At 36.3% G+C, this 20,945-nt stretch overlaps 1 protein-coding gene across 2 annotated transcripts in view; it reads left to right on the plus strand.

Moving 5' to 3' along the window:
• The window catches only part of Tesk2 (testis associated actin remodelling kinase 2), a 147,983-nt gene that overhangs the window by 49,277 nt on the left and 77,761 nt on the right, over positions 1–20,945 (plus strand). For both annotated transcript variants that reach the window (XM_046469010.2, XM_046469011.2), the window contains exon 3: positions 18,552–18,673. In XM_046469010.2, the coding sequence (XP_046324966.1) occupies positions 18,552–18,673 (122 nt within the window). The remainder of the gene's footprint in view (positions 1–18,551; positions 18,674–20,945) is intronic.

Consider the following 20,945-nt stretch of genomic DNA (forward strand, 5'->3'; position numbering starts at 1 on the left):
TATTTGGCTCATGGTTCAAGGGCATAGCACTAGCATCAATATGGTTCTGGTAAAGGATCACAGCAAATGGTATTATAATGGCAGGAGTGTGGGAGGGAGAAAGAAAGCACATAACCAGATAGGAAATCAGAGAATGATTCACAGATAAGGTTCTTTTCTGTACCAGGGATTGAACCCAGGGGCACTTAACCACTGAGCCATATCTCCACCCCTTTTTATTTTTATTTATTTATTTATTTTTGTGGTGCTGGGGATTGAATCTAGGGCCTTTGGTGTATGAGGTAAGTATTCTACTAACTGAGCTATATCCCCTGCTCCTTTATTTTTTATTTTGAGACAGGATCTCACTGAGTTGTCCAGGGTCTTGCTAAGTTGCTGAGACTGGCTTTGAACTTGCAATTCTCCTGCCTCAGCCTCTTGAGCCTCTGAGATCATCTTTACAGATCAGGTTTAGTCTTTTATAGCAACTTGCTGTGTGTGTGCGTGGTACTGGGGATTTAACCCAGTGGGTGCTCCACCATTGAGTTACACTCCCTACCCCTTTTATTTTTGAGATAGGGTATTGCTAAGTTGCTCATGCTGGCCTTGAACTTGTGATCCTCCTGGAGTTGCTGGGACTATGGAGGAGCTCAACTATGAGAGAATTAATTCAGGAGTCCTCTGAGAGCTATTAATAGTTATCCTTTCTGAAGGCATGCCCCCAGTGACTTAAATACCTCCCACTAGGCCACGCCTTTTAAAGTTCCCACTATGTCCCGTATCACCACACTGGGGATCAATCCCCAAACACATGAATCCTTGGAGATCAAACCATATCCAAACCATAGCACAAGATACTACTCCTAATGCAGACATCATGAATCTTTGCTTTAGGCTATAAAAAAAAGGAAGGATAAAGGACAATTTCATTGGAAAACAATGGCATTCTCAGAAGCCTCACATAGCAATTCCTATTTGGAGCTTCTCTACTAGAACTATGCTACATGGGCTCTCTTGGCTGCAAGGAAGATTAATAGATTATTTTTTATTGTTTTGGGAGTTACCTGATGTGATGTGAACACAATTGGATTTAAAAAAAAATATTTTTTAGTTGTAGTTGGACACGGTACCTTTATTTTACTCATTTATATTTATGTGGTGCTGAGGATCAAACCCAGGGCCTCGCACTTGCTAGGCGAGCGCTCTACCACTGAGTCAAAACCCTAGTCCCACAAATTGGATGTTTTGACTGAGCAACTTGAGGTTTGATCAGTTAAGAAAGAAAGAAATAGTTGTTGGGTAGATAATTAGCATTGCCTATTCTGCTTTTTTTTTTTTAATGGATAGGTTCAACTGGGCACTGTAGTTCATGCTTGTAATTCCACTAGGGAGGCTGAGGCAGGAGGATTGCAAGTTTGAAGCTAGCCTCAGAACTCAGCAAAGCCCTAAGCAACTTAGTGAGACCCTGTCTTAAAAAAATAAATTAATAAAAAGGGTTGGATGTAACTCAGTGGTAGGTTCAATCCCTAGTATCACCCGCCAAAAAAAAAGATGGGTTCAAGGGCTATAAACTACTTCTTTTTTAAATAAAATTTTAAGATTTTTTTTGGTAGTTGTAAATGGACAGTACGCCTTTCTTGTTATTTGTTTATTTTTTTAAAAAAATACCTTTATTTTATTCATTCACTTTTTTTATGTGGTGCTGAGGATCGAACCCAGGGTCTCCCACATGCGGGGCAAGTGCTCTACCACTGAGCCACAACCCCAGCCCTTATTTGTTTATTTTTATGTGTTGCTGAGGATCAAACCCAGTGCCTCACACATGCTAGGCAAGCACTCTGTCACTGAGCTACAGCCCAGTCCTATAAACTACTTCTTAAGGACCATGTTAGTTCTAATGTTTTGCTGTATGTGCTTTGTCAATCAATTCTAAATATTTTGTAATTTGTTGTATATATATATTTTAAACCTAAGAGGTTTTTGTGATGTGGTCTTGCTGTGCTGCTCAGGTTGCCCTCAATCCTCCCCTAGGTTCAAGTGATCCTCCTGTCTCAGCCTCCCAAGTATGTGGGACCACAGGTACACACCATTGCACTCACCTACCCATGAGTTATTTCTTTTTTTTTGGTGTGGGGGTGGGGGTGGAGCACATAGCAGGGATTGATGTCAGGGGAATTTGACCACTGAGCCACATCCCCGGCCCTATTTTGTTTTTTATTTATAGACAAGGTCTCACTGAGTTGCTTAGCACCTGGCCTTTGGTGAACCTGGCTTTGAATTCGTGATCCTTCTTGCCTCAGCCTCCTGAGCCACTGGGATTATAGGTGTACACCACCACACCTTGCCCCACAAGTTATTTAATAGTATATTTTTAGTCTCCATTCTACAAATAGGTAAATTTATTTTCAGTTATTTTTTTTTCCCCTTGGTGGTGTTGAGGATCAAACCCAGGGTCTTGCATATCTAGACAGACAGTTTTCTTTTTGATTGTTTTTTTTGTTTTTGTTTAATTTTATTTCATGGTGTTCTGGGTATGTGGTTCTTGAGCTACTTTGATAACTTTGAGGTTTCATGTTTTTTTTTTTTTTTTTAATGTGTGTGTGTGTTAGTGGGTATTGAACCCAGGGAATCAGTGAGCCACCTCACCTCCCCAGCTCCACCCCCCCCCAGCCCTTTTTAAATTTTTAGTTTGTAGATGGACACAATATGTTTATTTTATGTATTTATTTTTATGTAGTGCTGAGGATCAGTACCCCATGCATGCGAGGCAAACACTCTACCACTGAGCTACAACTTCAGCCCCCTTCCCAGCCCTTTTTTTTTTTATTTTGAACAAGGGTCTCTGTAAATTGCTTAGGGCTTCATTAAGTTATTGAGGCTGTCCTTGAACTTGGATTCTCCTGCCTCAGCCTCCTGAGTCACTGGGATTATAAGTGTGTACTACCACACCTGGCTTGCTTTGAAGTTTTTTGAGAATCTCTTTATGATGTAATCCTTGTGTGTTTATGTTTCAAATATTCTTGGAAAAAAAATCAAAAGCCTTCCTTTCTTGAAGCAAGATTAGATCAAGCAAGCTAATTTTGTTCTTAAAATGTTCCATTTCTTGTCTTCTTCATTTCTTGTCTTCTCAAGCTTTCAATTTCCAAGGAAGTGTTAAAATGTCTCATAAAGATCTTGGATTTGTCAGATTTGCCTGATATTGTCAGTTTTCACTTTCTGTATTCAAGGCTATGTTGTTAGATAAATCCAAGATCCTGATTATTATTTCTTAACAGAATAATTTTGTGTGTATCCACACAGTGCTTTTTTCCTTAGATCAGTTGATCTCAATCCTGTCAGGCCTAATCCTTTATGTTCAAAATATGACTCTGCCATTTACTAGATGTATGATCTTTTTTTTTTTTATATATTTTATTTACATTTTAGTTTTCGGCAGACACAACATCTTTGTATGTGGTGCTGAGGATTGAACCCGGGCCGCATGCATGCCAGGCAAGTGCACTACCGCTTGAGCCACATCCCCAGCCCCTAGATGTATGATCTTGAGAAAGTTATTTTATCACTCTGTGCCTCCATTTCCATAACTATAAAACATGATATTAATACTTGCCTTATAGGATTATTTTGAGGATTAGATGAATTAATAAATATAAAGCAGTTACACAGCAAAACCTAGTACATAGCAAATGGTATATATGCTAGCTATTGCCAAGCATAGTGCCTATATAATTCCAGCTACTCTAGAGGCTGAAGCAGGAAGATTGCCAAGTTTGAGGCCAATCTTGGCAATTTAGTGGGATCTTGTCTCAAAAAGTAAAGACATGGGGATGTAGCCTAGTGGTAGAGTACCCTAGGTTCAATCCTTAGTACTTATAAAAAAGGTTAGCTATGTTATTGTTATTTTATAACATTTTTTAAAGAATATTTTTTAGTTGTAGATGGGCACAAACACCTTTTTTTTTTTTTTTTTTTTTAATTTTATATGTTGCTGAGGATCTAACCAGTGTCTCACACGTTCTAGGCAAGTGCGCTACCACTGAGCCACAATCCCAGCCCCTGCTATTTTATAACATTTTCATGCTCTTAACTATTCTGAAATGAAATTGACATGTAATTTAGGTTATCATTACTCATAATTTAAAAAGGATGACCATGGTACCCTAACTATATAAGGTGAAAGAAAAATAAAAGAAAATTAAATTAGTAAAAATATAGACTTTATTTATTTTTATTTTTTTAAAGATCTTCTATTTTTTAAAATTTATTCATTTATATGTGGTGCTGAGGATCGAACCCAGGGCCTCACAAGCACTAGGCAAGTGCTTTAAGGCTGAGCCACAATCCCAGCCCCAAATATAGATTTTAATATTCAAATTTTGCATCCTTTATAGATGATATATTGAAGTAATTAGTTGATTTTACCCTCTTACAAATGACTTAAATTTAGATTTAAGAGAAAATGATCAGGGGCTGGGGTTGTGGCTCAGTGGTAGAGAGAGCACTTGCCTAGCCTAGCGTGTGTAAGGCACTGAATTCAATCCTCAGCATCACATAAAAATAAATAAAGGTATTATGACCATCTACTACTAAAAATTTTTTTAAAAGAAAAAATGGTCAGAAGTTTACTCTATGCAGTAAGAAAAATTAAAGAGCAGAGTTGATTGTATTATTAGAATAAAAATGCAATAACAGACTAGACTTTTTTGTATGTGATAAGAGAAAGTACTTTCAATTGTAGTAAGGATAGTTTGCCAAGACAGATTAGACTGATAAAGAAAAGAAAAATAAGGATGGGAGATATATCTGTCAGTTTTATTTTACCTAATTTTGAATATTTCATTAGGGAAAAATGTTGACAGAGTAATTTCTGATAATTTCTTTGAAGGCAAAACAAAAATATACTTTTTATTTCTATTTGGAGTTATGAAGTAAAGACTAAAAAAATTTTTGTGAATCTAAAAGCTAGGAATGGATTCTGATATAGGTGTGTTGTATTGGAATTTATTTGCCAGGAGCAACATTGTTATTGGTGGTATGATTTTCTGAAATACAGACTAATTCTTACTGATGTTATGAACAAAACAAAACAAAAAATAACATTTTTTCCTCCCTTAGTTTTGCATTCCTGGAAAATTTAGTATATATTAAAACCATGCAAGATGATTTTGTTTTTTATGTAAAATGGAATTCAGTCCAACTCAGCTAATTATAAATATGTTTTATATTTATATAAATGTCTGGCAATACATTTGAATTACATATAGAACATGAAACAGTGTTTCCTTTTGTAGAACAGTCCTCTACCTTACAGAATGTCTTGCATCTATGACCAGCAGCACTCCTCACCCCCAATCATTGTGATAGCATTTCTAAAGGTCTTCTGAGCATTTCTCAAAGGTCTCCTAACTGTTACAACCTGTTAAAAACTGCTTTCAACTCTAATTTGTTTGATATTAATGTTGCTGTACCAATTTACTGTTTATTATACACTAACTGTGACTTTTTGAGTGTAAGTCTGAGCCATTTACTTAATAATTTATGATTCATTGCTTTGTGACAGCTCTTTTTTTTTTAAATGTTTAATATTTATTTATTTTTAGTGTTTTTTTTTTTCAGCGGACACAACATCTTTGTTTGTATGTGGTGCTGAGGATCGAACCCAGGCCGCGTGCATGCCAGGCGAGCGCGCTACCACTTGAGCCACATCCCCAGCCCCTGTGACAGCTCTTATGTTATCTTTATTGTTATTTAAATATCTTCTTACTATTTTTATTAGCTGGTCTAGGGTTTATACTTACCCCTCTATAGAAAATAATTTCCTACCTGAACCCAGTGGGGCACATATCTGTAATCCCAGTGACTCAAGAGGCTGAAGCAGGAGGATCATAGGTTGAAGATCAGCCTCAGCAGTGTAACAAAACCTCAGCAATTTAATGAGACCCTATCTCATAATAAAACTTTTTTTTTTTTTTTAGTATTTATTTTTTAGTTGTAGTTGGACACAGTACTTTATTTTGTTTACTTATTTTTATGTGGTGCTGAGAATCGAACCTAGGACCTTGCATGTGCTAGGTGAGCATGCTACCGCTGAGCCACAACCCCAGCCCTCATAATAAAAAAATTTAAAAAACGACTGATGATGTAACTCAGTAGTAAAGCATTCCTGGGTTCAATCTCTAGTATTAAAAAAAAAAAAAAAGAAAAAGAAAAAAAGAAAAAAGAAAGAAAAAAAGTTTCTTGGCTGAAGTTAACCATTTAAATTCAACAAAAAGGTTTTGGAGCAATCAACAACTGTTAAATGCTAGGAACTGTGTGGGAGAAGAGGTTCTCAACTTGGTTTCACACTACATTGCTGAAGGTTGAATTGTTGCTGTTCCTCTGCCATCTCTCCCTCTTGTGCTAGGGGTCAAATCCAGGACCTCATAAATGCTAAGCCAGGCTCTACCACCCCCATCCCCAAAGTTGAATGGTTTTGCACATGATTTATTATTAAAAATGTTTAAAGTACCAATATACGCAGATTAATTTAATTTTCAAAAATAAAAATTAGTGATGAATTAAAGTTACTCTTATGTTAATTGTCCCTCCAGTTTTCATGTCAATATACTTACTTGAACGGACTAAAAATGGAGTAGAGTCGTAGCTAATGGATATGGGACATAACCTGTAATTATGTTTTTCTGTTCCAGAGACTATGCTGAGCATTCTGTTGATAGTTACATAATTATTGTACTTTTCTTTCCTGTATGCCTCTTCAAGATTTTTGACAAATTTCTAGGTTTGTGCATATGGTAATACTTCCTACCTGTCAGAGGGTGTGTGTGTAGTGGAAGGGAGGAGTGGCCTGTTGAATTACTATTCTGAGGAATAAAGAAATGAGTAAGGCAGTCCTTGCTTTAGGCATACAGGGACTGGATGGACAGGTAGGCTTACACCAGATAGCATGCAAGTGCTGTAATAGAGATAAGTTTGGAGTACTAAGAAAATTAACAGTGGAGTCATCTAACTTTTCTTGAAGTAAAGTGAGATTTAACTAGGGAAATGATGTTTCCTATATCTTGAATAATTGAAAGGAATTTGGTAGAGAGATTGGGATGGGATTCAGGAATTGAGGATTACATCAAGTCAAGAAGAACAGTATATGTAAAGCAAGGAAGTGTGAGAGCATGGTGCATATGGGAAAGAATTACAGATAGTATGTGGTAGCTAAAAGTAAGGGGAAGAGTGGAGGAGGATCAACAGGGAACAGTTGATTAATTTATTTTCACCAGGAAATTTGGATGTTATTCCCCAAATTAGAGAGCTATTGAAGATTTTTAGGATGGAGAGCAATAAGATAATCTGGCAGTATGAGGCAGAAATTGCTGGAAGATCTGGTAAACTGATGTTTCATGTTGATCTATATAGTCTTCTCAGCATCTAGCACAATGCCTTGTACATAAAAGATGATATTTGCTAGTATTTGAATGGAACTAAAAACAGTAATGAAAGATCATCAGTCACTTCCAAGCTGTATTCACACATTTGGCATGCCTTTATTTGTGGTTTGTGGCTGTTTTTGCAGAATTTTAAGTTATTGTCAACCCTGGTTCTAATTTTGGAATATATTCTGAGTCTTTGATCAGTGGAGAAACTCTTCTTGATTGATGTCTATCTAATGACACTTTATATATAAATTTTTTTTTGGTGACTATAATCAGTAACTTTAATTAGTGATTTGTGACTCTTCTGATTATACTTTATATCATTTTTTTCTCTTGGTTGGCCTCTTCCTATATCTTCTCTTTGTTCAGACTGTTCAGGGTAATTGTGGAATAATAGGATAAAATTATTGTTTAAAAAAAATTTTTTTTTAGTTGTTGATAAACCTTTGTTTATTTATATGTGATGCTAACTTTATTTTTAGAACCACACATGCCAAACAAAACAGCCTCTCAGGAAAAACCCTCAGAGCCTCAACTGCCACCACCGGCTTTCCACAAGCCTCTCTCTCCCACACAAGCTTCTCTCCACCTCCCACAATCCTCCTGCTCTTGAGGCCGATTGGCTGGGTCATGTGGGCGGAGCCAAAAAAGTCCCCCAATGAGCAGCTCCGTGGTCTGAAAGGGCACGGAAACAGCCCAATGAGCATCACCGCAGAGGAGCCAATCAGCTAGATGTTGCTGGGGCCGCTGTGAGCCAATCATCAGCCGGCAGCTGGAAGTTTGCTGGGGCCCCTTTGGCTGTGGCTCTCAACAATATGTGATGCTGAGAATTGAACCCAGTGCCTTACACATGCCAGGCAAGTGCTACTGTTGAGTCCCAGCCCCAACCGCATTATTATTATTAATATTCTTTTTAAAAAATTTTTTTTGTCAGTGGACCTTTATTTATATGTGGTGCTGAGAATTGAACCCAGTGCCTCACACATGGTAGGCAAGTGCTCTACCACTGAGCTACAACCCCAGCCCTTGTTAATATTCTTTTTCAAGGTATCATGGATTGAACTCAGGTACATCTCTACCACTAAGCTACATTCCCAGACTTTTAAAAAAATATTTTATTTTTTGTATTGGGAGTTGAACCCAGAGGCACTCTGTGACTGAGCCACATTCCCATCCCTTTTTATTTTTTATTTTTTTAATTTTAAGGCAGGGTCTCACTAAGTTGTTGAGGTTGGCCTTGAACTTGGTATCCTCTTGAATCAGCCTTCTGAGAAGCTAGGATTACAGGTAGGTGTAAGACCATGCCTGGCAGTAGAGTGCAATTATTAGAGCACTACCATGCTGGTAGAGACACTCTTGTTTGCCCAGACTTTTCTAGTGACTTTAGTATTGTTATTTGATGGTATTTTTGGCTTCTTTTTGCTTGTTTTGGTGGTACTGCCAAAACTTCCTTAGAACCTTTGGGGTACTTGGACTTTGAGCATGCTGGATAGAATCCTCTATTCTGCAGAACTTTTGTTTTCTTTAAGGTTGGATTCCATACTCTCAGGTTTTTGTTTGTTTGTTTTTTGCAATGCCATGGATTGAACCCAGGGCCTCACACATGCTAGGCAAGTATTCTACCACTGAGCTACATCCCCAATCCTTACAATTTTTTTAAAAGGAATTTATTATTTAGGTTTTTTTTTAACCTATTGTCATATTGAATAACATGTTGCTTAGCAGAATTAAAACTTTTTCAGTTATTTTGACCAGTGTTGCTAGTATGACTTAAAAAATAAAAATAACCCAGCTTTATTCAGACAGTTCATATACAAGTCACTCTTTTAAAGTGTGAAATTCAATGTTTTTTTTTTATACTTTTAGGGATACGTAATCATCACCACAATCTAATTTTAAATTAGATTAATAAAAAAAAAATAGTTGCTCTCTTGGGCTGAGGTTGTGACTTAGTGGTAGTGCACTTGCCTAGCATGTGTGAGGCACTGGGTTCAATTCTCAGTACCACATAAAATAAATAAGTAAATAAAGGTTTATGTAATTAAAAAACAAAAAAAGCTGATCTCTACCCCTGTGCTTCTTCCTTTCTTCAGCCTAAGCAATCAGTAATCTGTTTTCTGTTGGGGTAAAAGAGTACATTTTTTAGTATTAACTTGGAGTTTTAGTTAGCTTTTTTGCTGCTGTGACCAAAAGGTCAGACCAGAGCAATTTTAGAGGAGGAAAAGTTTATTTGATGCTCACAGTTGCAGAGGTCTCAGTCCATAGATGGCCAACTCCATTGCTCTGAGCTAGAGGTAAGGAAAAACATAGTGGCAGAAGGGTGTGGCAGAGAAAAGCAGCTCAGGAGGGAGAGTTGGGGAGAGAGTGCTCCCCTCAACACAGACAAAATATATACCCTGAAGGCATACCCTCAGTGACCCACCTCCTCTGGCCACACCCTATCTGCCTACAGTTACTATCCAGTTAATCCCTATTAGGGGGTTTAATGTATTGATTAGATTAAGGCTTCATAACCCAAGCATGTCACCTCTGAACTTTCTTACATTGTCTCACACAAGAGCTTTTGGGGGACATCTAATATCTAAACCATAACGCTTGGAAAGATTATAAAGAGATCTTTGAATGAAAAAGCATAAATGATAAATAGTCCTATATTTATTTTTTATTTTTATTTAAAAAAAATTTTTAATTGTAGTTGGACACAATATCTTTATTTTTATGTGGTGCTGAGAATCAAATCCAGTGCCTCACTCATGTGAGGTGGGCACTGTACCACTGAACTACTGCCCCAGCCCTTATTTTTTTAATATTTTTTTTTTGTTGTTGTTGTAGTTGAACACAATACCTTTTTATTTATTTATTTATTTATTTATTTATAATTGTAATTGGGCACAATACCTTTATTTTATTTTATTTATTTATTTTTGAGAGAGAGAAAATTTTTTAATATTTTAGTTTTCGGTGGACACAACATCTTTATTTTATTTTTATGTGGTGCTGAGGATCAAACCCAGCGCTGCGCGCATACCTGGCGAGCATGCTACTGCTTGAGCATGTCACATCCCCAGCCCCACAATACCTTTATTTTATTTATTTATTTTTATGTGGTGCTGAGGATCGAACCCAGGGCCTTGCACATGCTAAGCAAGCGTTCTACCGCTGAACCACAACCCCAGCCCTGTATTTTATGTTTTTAAAATCATACTATAGCATGTATACTTGGGTCCAAATATATGTGTCAGTTTTTACCTTGTGACAGTGGATTTTTTTTTTAAAGCCCTGGAAGGCTACTTATTATATTTTGGGATAATAACTACTTCTGGGAATGAGAACAGAAGATAGGGATTAATTTAGCTGGTAGTTAAAAAGGGACTTTAGCTTTGTTTATATTGTTTTAATGTTTTAAAAAGAAAATATATGATGTATTACTTAATTATAAAGAAATATGAGTTGAAATTGTAAAGCTTTGTTTTCTATTAGAAGACTAAAATGAGTACATTATGAAAGAATTGGAAAATGAAGAAAAATAAAAGGAAGAAAAATGATAAGTTTACTGCTGTAAACCACTATTAATATTTGTTAAACTTCTACTTTTTTTCTGTTTTAACATAGGCTTGGATATATTGCCATGTGAAAAATTTTTTCCCGCATTAAAGAAAAATAGTTCTTTCTTTTCCTATTGCCAAATTTATGGGAGAAATTAACAGATTTTATTTATTTCAACTTTTTGGTTTTTTTCCCACTGTTGGGGATTGAACCCAGGGCTTTGTGTATGTTAGGCAAGTGCTCTACTGAGCCACATCCCTAGCCCTTTAACTTTTTATATCTATAGAAAATGGAAAGAATCATGTAGAAACTCCTGACAGTCCCCTTACCTAGATTCACTAATAATTAATATTTTGCTATATTGTTCTTTTTTCCTTTCCCTCCTTTCTTTCTTGCTTGTGTTGGGGATTGAACCTAGGGACTTGTGCACACTAGGCTTTGCTTACCACTGAGCTTAGTTAATGCAGTAAAAATCATTTCATATCAGTCCCTATTAAATTTTCCCCATTTGTCACCCAAAACTTTTTTTGATCCACAATCTAGTCAAGTTTTCATATATTTCCTTTTGATGGTTATGCTGGTTAATTTTTTAAAAAGCTAAACTATTCTGTTCTCTATAACATTAATATGTTGAAAGGTACCATCCAGTTGTCTTCTAAGTATTATGTATTTTAGATATTCCTCCACCTAGGCCCCACCTCCTAAAGTTTCCACCCTCTCCCAATAATGCCATGAGCTATGAACCCACCAATGGATTAAGCCATTGATGAACCTTTAGGATCCAGTCACTTCCCAGGAGGCCTGTCTGTGAACATTGCTGCACTGATGAACACACATAAAGATATGTTATGTTTGACACATGATCCAAACCAGATTGTCTCATTTTTCGAATTTTATCCTCAAACAGCTCTATGAGATACTTTTATACTCTTCATTTTATATATACATTTATTTATTTTTTAGGTGTAGATGGACACAACACAATGCCTTTATTTTTTTATGTGGTGCTGAGGATCGAACCGGGTCCCGCCCTTGCTGGGTGAGCGCTACCCCTGAGCCACAATCCCAGCCCCTATACAATTTTTTAGAGAGAGAGGAGAGAGGGGAGGGGGGGGAGAGAGAGATAGAATATTTTTTAATATTTATTTTTCCGTTTTTGGTGGACACAACATTTTTATTTTCATTTTAGTGGTGCTGAGGATCGAACTCAGCGCCCCGCGCATGCCAGGCTCGAGCCACATCCCCAGCGCCCCATACTCTTCATTTTAAAACACTTCAAAGTGAACTCATTTTAATCATTTAAGTTTTAAAGCTTAGATAACAGACTTTTTAGCTCCAAATCTGGAGCACTTTACCACTTTCCTGTACTCTTCTTTAGAGAGTGGATTTGTGGATGCTGTGGTATTATCAGATGAATTTAAAAAGTCAAGGTGGAGGGCTGGGGTTGTGGCTCAGTGGTGGAACGCTTGCCTGGCAAGTGTGAGGCACTGGGTTCGATCCTCAGCACTACATAAAAATAAATAATAAAGATGTTGTGTCCATCACTAAAAATAATATTAAAAAATAGCAGATAAATTAAAAAAAAAGTCAAGAAGGAGGCCAGGCACTGTGGTGTATGCCTGTAATTCCAGTGGTTTGGGAGGCTGAGGCAGAATGATTGCAAGTTCAAAGCCAGCCTCAGCAACTTGGGAAGGCCCTCAGCAACTTTAGCAAGGCCTTGTCTCAAAATAAAAAAAGGCTCAGTAGTTAAGTCTCCTGGGTTCAATTCATGGTACCAAAAATAAAGAAAAAAAAAAAAAAGTTAAGGAGGGCCAGGCACAGTAGTATGCACCTGTAATTCCAGCAGGTTGAGACAGGAAGTTTGCAAGTTCTAGGTCAGACTCAGCAACTTAGCAAGAACCTGTTTCAAAATAACAAAATAAAAAGGATTGAGGATGTAGCTCAGTGGTAAAGCACCCCCTGGATCCCTAGGATCATAAAAATGATAAATGTCAAGGAGGTCTGGAAATGTAACTCTGTGGTAAAAGTATGTGTTCAGAAGCATGAGGTCCTAGGTTTAATCCCCCTCCACAATCTAAGAGTCATTTTCTTACTTTGGTGGTTTTCATATATTCCTCTATTTTAAATTGTGCTAAAATACACAAACATTAAATTTGCCATCTTAATCTTTTTTCTTCCTCCCTTTCTTTTTTCTTTTTGGTATTGGGACTTGAACCCAGAGTCTTATACATACTAGGCAAGTACTCTACTACTGAGCTACATCCCCAACCCTTATTTTAAATTTTTGAGACAGGGTCTTGCTGAGTTGCCTAAGCTGGTCTCGAACTTCCAGTCTTCCTCTTCAACTTCCTGAGTAGTTGGAATTATAGGCTTGTGCCATCATATTCATCTGAACCATTTTTAATTGTACAGTTTGGTACTGTTATGTATATACATTGTTAAGCAGTTTCCAGAACTCCACATTCTTATCTCTCTCCATCTCTTGGCAACAATTCTATTTACTGTCTCTGTAATTTCAGCTAAGTACTTGGTATAAGTGGAGTTATACGGTATTTGCCTTTCTGTGATTGACTTTTTTTCACTTGGCAAAAATGTACTCAGAGTTCATCCATGTTGTAGTATGGGTCAGAATTCCCTCCCCTTAGTTAAAGGATAAACAATATTCTATTGTATCACATTTCATTTATCCATTTATCTGTCAGTAAACATTTGTGATATTTCCACCTTTTGACTATTGTCAATAATGCTGCTATGAATGTGGGTGTACAGATTTATAATATTTTTCTCTGTACTTTTTCCCCCAATATGCTACTAAAAAAAAAAGAAAAGAAAGGAAGGAAGGAAGAAAGAAAAGAAAAAAAATGAAAAACAGATACTCTATAAGAAAATGTGGATAAAGAAATGATTTACTGGTACATAGAAGGTATATTAGAAGCATCATTAGTGTTGTCACCATTGTTTTCACTGTGCTCTTATGATGTGTCAGACTTTCTACGCACTGCAAGACAAAGATGGATTCAGTATAGATTCTGGTTTCTGGATGTGGGTTGTTTTTTTTTTTTTTTTTTTGGTACCAAGGATTGAACCCGGGGCGCTTAACCACTGAGCCATATCCCAGCCCCTCTCCCCTTTTTATGTTTTGTTTTGAGGCAGAGTCTCACTAAGTCCTGAGGGCCTTGCTAAATTGCTGAGATTGGCTTTGAATTTGAGATCTTCCTGCTTCGCTTCCCAAACTGCTGGATGACAGGCACATGCCTGGCCCTTTTTTTTTTTTTTTTTTTTTTTTGAGACGAGGTCTCAGTAAGTTGCTGAGACTCTTGCTAAGTTGCTGAGGCTGACCTCAAAGTGGGATCCTTTTGCTTCTCTGAGTTGCTCAGTGTACAGATGTGACCATTGTCCCCAAATCCAGGTATTTTTAATAGTCTAGTAAGATGATGTTTTTGAACACAGCTTTGTGATGAGTGTTATACTGGTGTTATGAATGTAGTCCTGAAGTGTTATAACAAAAGAAACCATAAATAGTTTCTAAAGAGTGAAAGAAGGCTTCAGAGGGGGGTATATTTAAGTGTGGCCTTGAAAGATAAGTAGAATTTGAGGGAGCGCTAGAGGAAAAGAGAAAATGGGTTTATTAGTGTGAAATACAGATTGCTTATTCCAGAAATCTACACACTGTTTCAATATCAAACTTGCTTAAAAATGAACATTTTGTTAAAAACCCAGTGACAATTTTTAGATGATGGAAGAAAAAAAAGAAAAAAAGAGCTTTCAGATGGAGAACCCTTGTTAAAAAACAGATGTCTTCTGTAAATAGAGTTGGAAAAGTACTGTTGGGTCAAGTTCTTTGTGTATAAATGTTTCTTTTAACTTATCCATGCAAGATCTGAAAAGGAAAGCCACTTCTCTTTCATCAATCACGAGGTATATGACAACAGAATCATTGATGGGGTTGAGAAAAGAGTTCAGTTCCAGATCTCACAAAGTGATCTAGAAATGCTTTCTTTCTTTCTTTCTTTTCTGTTTTCTTTTGTGGTGCCAGGATTGAACCCAGGGCCTGGTACATGCTAGGCATCGGCTATACCACTTAGCCACATCCCCAGCTCCTGTCTCATCTTTTTCTGATCAGAACTCCTTTGGCTCTGAGTGTTTTCTCTTGTGTGGCCACTCTGAAACATTGTTGCTTTAAGTACTAAGATAAGTTATGATGTCTGTATTAATAGATATATTAAACTTCTGGGGCTGTTATCATTACAGTTACTTGAGGTTGAATAGTTAAGTAGATTGTCATATTTTCTACTGAAATTCCTACTTGGTTAAGCATATAACATACTGAAATAATACTCTTAAAGTTCATGGACTGATAACTTTTGCATAACAAGTCCCTGTTGTGCAAGATCTGAAATGAATTTTTTAAAAAACAGAGTACTCCTCTCCTCGGGCTATACCCAAAGGACTTAAAAACAGCATACTACAGGGACAGCACACAATTCACAATAGCTAAACCGTGGAACCAACCTAGATGCCCTTCAATAGATGAATGGATAAAAAAAATGTGGCATATATACACAATGGAATATTACTCAGCAATAAAAGAGAATAAAATCATGGCATTTGCAGGTAAATAGATGGAGTTAAAGAAGATAATGCTAAGTGAAGTTAGCCAATCCCCCAAAACCAAATGCCGAATGTTTCCTTTGATATAAGGAAGCTGATTCATAGTGGGATAGGGAGGGGGGAGCATGGGAAGAATAGATGAACTCTAGATAGGGTAGACAGTGTGAGGGAGAAGGGAGGGGGCATGGGGTAATTAATGATGGTTGAATGTGATGATCATTATTATCCAAAGTACACGTATGAGGACATGAATTAGTGTGAGTATACTATGTATACAACCAGAGATACGAAAAATTGAGCTTTATTTATGTAATAAAGAGTTGTACTGCATTCCGCTGTTCATATATATATATATATATATATATATGTATATATATATATAATTTATATATAATATTAAAAAATTAAAAAAAAACAGAGTACTAGTAAAGAGGTATTTAGGACTTTATGGTTTTTATGCTTCCTTATTCATAATTCCTTAGCAGGAAACTCACATGTCTCAGTGAATAATTGAGCATCTTTTGGGTTAAACAAATATTTTCCCTGGTGGTCTCATTTTGTTGCAATCAAGACCACATTTAGAGGGTGAAAACAGTTAATATTCTTGCAAGTATATTATTATGGTTTTAAAGATCTGTGAAGTGTGCCTTAAAAGAGAAAATATATTTAGATATGTAAAATAAATTGAATTCTCTAGAGTGTGAATGCTTTTAAATAGACTTTCCTCTGTGCATATAGTTAATAGTTGAGTGGTGTGGCCTATGTTTGTTGTGTCTAATTCAGTTTGTTTATATATGATTATAAGGTACTTTAGGTTAAGTTACCACAGTATTACTTCCAAAAGGTTCAGTGACTTCTTTCTATATTTAACATTCAATGCTTTTTTGTTTTACTTCTCTTTTTTCCTTTGAGGGCTAGGAATCGAACTCAGGGCCTTATACATGCTAGGCAACTGCTCTACCACTGAGCTACACCCCAAGTGTCTGCTTTTATCTTTTACATTTTTATGGTTCTTGGGGAGACTGTAAATATGTGAACTTAGTGTCTTAAATTAATTTTTAATTAATTTTTAAATTTATATGACAGCAGAATGCATTACAATTCTTATTATACATATAGAGCACAATTTTTCATATCTCTGGTTATATACAAAATATATTCACACCAATTCGTGTCTTCATATATGTACTTTGGAATGTCTATCACATTTCACCATCATTTCTAACCCCCTGCCCCCTCCCTACACCTCCCACCCCTCTGCCCTATCTGGAGTTCCTCTATTCCTCTCATGCTCTCTCTCCCTACCCCACTATGAATCAGTCTCCTTATATCAAAGAAAACATTTGGTGTTTTGGGATTGGCTAAATTCAATTAGCATTATCTTCTTTAACTCCGTCCATTTACCTGCAAATGCCATGATTTTATTCTCTTTTATTGCTGAGTAATATCCCATTGTGTATATATGCTACATTTTTTTTATCCATTCATCTATTGAAGGGCATCTAGGTTGGTTCCACGGTTTAGCTATTGTGAATTGTGCTGCTATAAACATTGATGTGACTGTGTCCCTGTAGTATGCTGTTTTTAAGTCCTTTGGCTATAGACCAAGAAGAGGGATAGCTCTCAAATGGTCAAATGGTGGTTCCATTCCCAATTTTCCAAGAAACCTCCATACTGCTTTCCATATTGGCTGAACCAATTTGTAGTCCCACCAGCAGTGTATGAGTGTACCTTTCCCCCCACATCCTCAAGGACCTGGGACTAAAACCAGAGACCCTGTGTGCGTCTAATAGAAGAAAAAGTAGGCCCTAATCTCCATCATGTGGGATTAGGCCCCAACTTTCTTAGTAAGACTCCTCTGGTGTAAGAATTAAAATCAATAATCAATAAATGGGATGGACTCAAACTAAAACGTTTCTTCTCAGCAAAAGAAACTATCTGTGAGGTGAATAGAGAGCCTACATCTTGGGAGCAAATCTTTACCCCTCACACATCAGATAGAGCACTAATCTCTAGGGTATATAAAGAACTCAAACTAAGCACCAAAAAAGCAAATAACCCAATCAATAAATGGACCAACAATCTGAACAGACACTTCTCATGTTTGTTGATTGTATATCATCTTCTATGAAAAAAATGTTCATCGTTGCCAGCAATTAGAGAAATGCAAATCAAAACTACTCTTAAGATTTCATCTCACTCCAGACAGAATGGCAGCTATTATGAATACAGACTACAATAAGTGTTGGCAAGGATGTAGGGAAAAGATAGTTTTATAGTTCATTAAGTGTTATATAAAACTTATCCATGTATCTTTTTGATTATGCTGGAAATTCTACTGATGGGACTTTTTCCTGTTGGTATCCTGACTTATCAATGTCAGCTATGGGGAACTAGCCTTAAAAATTCTACTAGGTTTTTTTTAAGGTATTAAAAACATAATTTCTTTTTCCTTTTTATTTCATGTGTATGTGTGTGTAGGTACTGGAAATTGAATCCAGAATGCTCTACCACTGAGCTACATCCCAAATCCTTTTTATTTTGAGACAAGTGTCTCACTAGGTTGCTGAGGCTGACCTTGGGCTTGTGATCCTCCTGCCTCAGCCTTCTGAGTTCCACTGGGCCCAACAAGACATGATTTCTTGAGGTATCATTAAGTGTTATTTTTTTTTTAATTATAAATGGACACAATACTTCTATTTTGTTTATTTATTTTTATGTGGTCATGAGGTTCAAACCTAGAGCCTCACACAATCTCTCCACTGCCACAACCCCAGCCCCACATTAGGTGTTTTTCTGTTAATAGCTCAGCATGAAATGACTTTGGTCTTGGATGGAATAAATTCATCTTCATTAATGGAAGTGATATTTTAATGTAATTAGATAGTTATTTTATCTAAACTGATACTAAAATATCTTAGAATGTTCTACATGTGGAAACTTGTGACATGCTGCTCTTGACATTTTTTTCTATTCTATTTAATTTTCTAGGTACGCCACCGAGCTTCTGGTCAGGTGATGGCTCTTAAGATGAACACATTAAGCAGTAACCGGGCAAATATGCTGAAAGAAGTACAGCTCATGAATAGACTTTCCCACCCCAACATTCTTAGGTAATGGCTTTTCCTTCCTCTGGGGATCAGTGAGAAACCTGAAACATTATTGGAAGCTTGCTAGAACAGTACTGATAGCTAAAAGAGAAATTCAGATATATCTAGCTGAATCTTTTCTTCTTGGAGTTTAGCTGTGCTCTAGACCTTTTTGTCCCTGTTGAGACTTAATTTCCTGGTAATTAGCTTCATTTAAGAGGGCTACTTCCTCCATCTCCTCCATCTCTGAAGTTGCTTTATTCTCATTAGAACATTAGTAGCAGCTCATTACAAAAGTTGTTTCCTATTTCTCATTAGTAACTTATCAAAGAGGAAAAAAATGGTCTTTATGTGGTTATTTAATTTTCCTAATTACTTTATAAGGAACTGTAATTAAATCAGTGAATGAAAATTAAAGCAAAACTGTGCCCTCAAGCTTTCCACCCTAAACATTTAGCACACTCAAGGAAACATAGTTTGTCATTTAAAAAAAAAATTTAGTTATCAATGGACCTTTATTTTATTTATATTGTATTTATTTATATGCCATGCTGAGGATTGAACCCAGTGCCTCACCCATGCTAACCAAGTGCTCTACCAGTGAGCTACAAACCCAGTCCGCATAGTGTGTCTTTCAGAATTTATTTTCATATATAAGGTTATATAATTATATACTTATCACTTTTAGTAATCATTATCTGAATATTTCTCGATATTTTAGTGAGGCAAGTGTATTTCCAAATGAAACCAAATAAGACAATTTAATTGAATATATATTTAATTAGAGCTTATTACAAGATGTTTTGAAATATTAAAGGTATTATTCTCTTAGGGTCATTTATTGCTAATTTTTATATATCTGTCGAACTAGAGATAAATCACATACCTTACATGTATGGCTTACATGTTTGGTCAGTGATACTAAATTATGGAAGTAAATTATGCTGCTTACTAGAAACTTCCTGTCTTTATATAGAATCATTAGCTTCCAAGTCTATTAAAAATATTCATCCAGTATTTTAATTGTGATGACTTTCATTTAAATATGTAAATTAAATTATATTTTGAGCATATAATATATGCCTGATGACGTTTCAGACATCAAAAAGTTATGAAGGTATACATAAAATGGAGTGTCTGCTAACAAGGAATTTATACTCAGTGAATCTAGGACTTACATGCAGGGAACATTAACTAAAATCAACTAGGATGCCTTTATTTGGGTTGAGTGTAACTTGTAAGTACTATAGAAGCTCAAAGTTTACTCCTGACGGTCACATTAACTTTAGAGAGTCAGGGGAAAAAAGGGAGACCTGAACTGGACCTTGAATTTTTTTTTTTTTTTTTAATATTTTTAGTTGTAGGTGGACACAATACCTTTATTTATTTATTTTTATGTGGTGCTGAGGATCGAACCCAGTGTCTCACACATGCTAGGCAAGCACTTTACCACTGAGCCACAACCCCAGCCCCTGACCTTGAATCTTAAATGCTTTATTTTATTTTTTGTTACTGGGAATTTAACCCAGGGGTGCTTAACCACTGAGACACATCCCCAGCTCTTTGTTTATTTTTTATTTTGAGACTGGGGTCATGCTAAATTGCTTACCTGACAAGTTGCTGAGGATGGCTTTGTGATCCTCTTGCCTTCGCTTCCTAAATTGCTGGGATTACAGGCATGTGGCTTAAAGGGCTTTTAGAAGAAAGGAAAGGAACTCTAAAGAGAACAAAATAGTGACATATAAAGTTTAGATGTAGACATGCAAAGCTTTTTGAGGAACCAGTGAAGAAAAACCCCAATAACGACAATAATGACAGTCACCACTTGTGAAGGGTTATTTCATGCTGGTACACTTTACTTATTTGAAAATTTAATCTTCACCACTCTCCATTAAAGGAACCAAGGCCAGGAGATTATATGTTGGTCAAGGTCTGGCTGTAAGGCCTGATTTTATCAGGCTTCTCTTAAAAGAACAGGGTTTGATTGAATAGCAATGTAGATGAAGGTGGAAGGATAGAATTTTGTCAAATTATTCAAGAATGCTTTGCCTAAAACCAAGAAGATTATAGTTTACGCTCTTTTGAATTCTGGGTGGGACTAGTATGACAAGGTACAAAATAGTTTAGTGTTAGGTGACAAGATGCAAAATAGTTGAGTGTAAGGAAGACTGCTGACCGAGGGATCAGTTAGGCTTCTGCCATGTTTCAAAATTAGATAGAAGAAGCTTTATTTGATATTCTGCATAGGAATTTTGAAGATTATTATATTTTCATCTTGATTAAAAAAGTTAATATT

Source organism: Marmota monax, unplaced genomic scaffold (assembly GCF_021218885.2).
Source record: "Marmota monax isolate L192 unplaced genomic scaffold, Marmota_monax_Labrador192_F-V1.1 WCK01_AAM20220418_F8-fsc00008, whole genome shotgun sequence".
NCBI classification, from domain to species: domain Eukaryota; kingdom Metazoa; phylum Chordata; class Mammalia; order Rodentia; family Sciuridae; genus Marmota; species Marmota monax.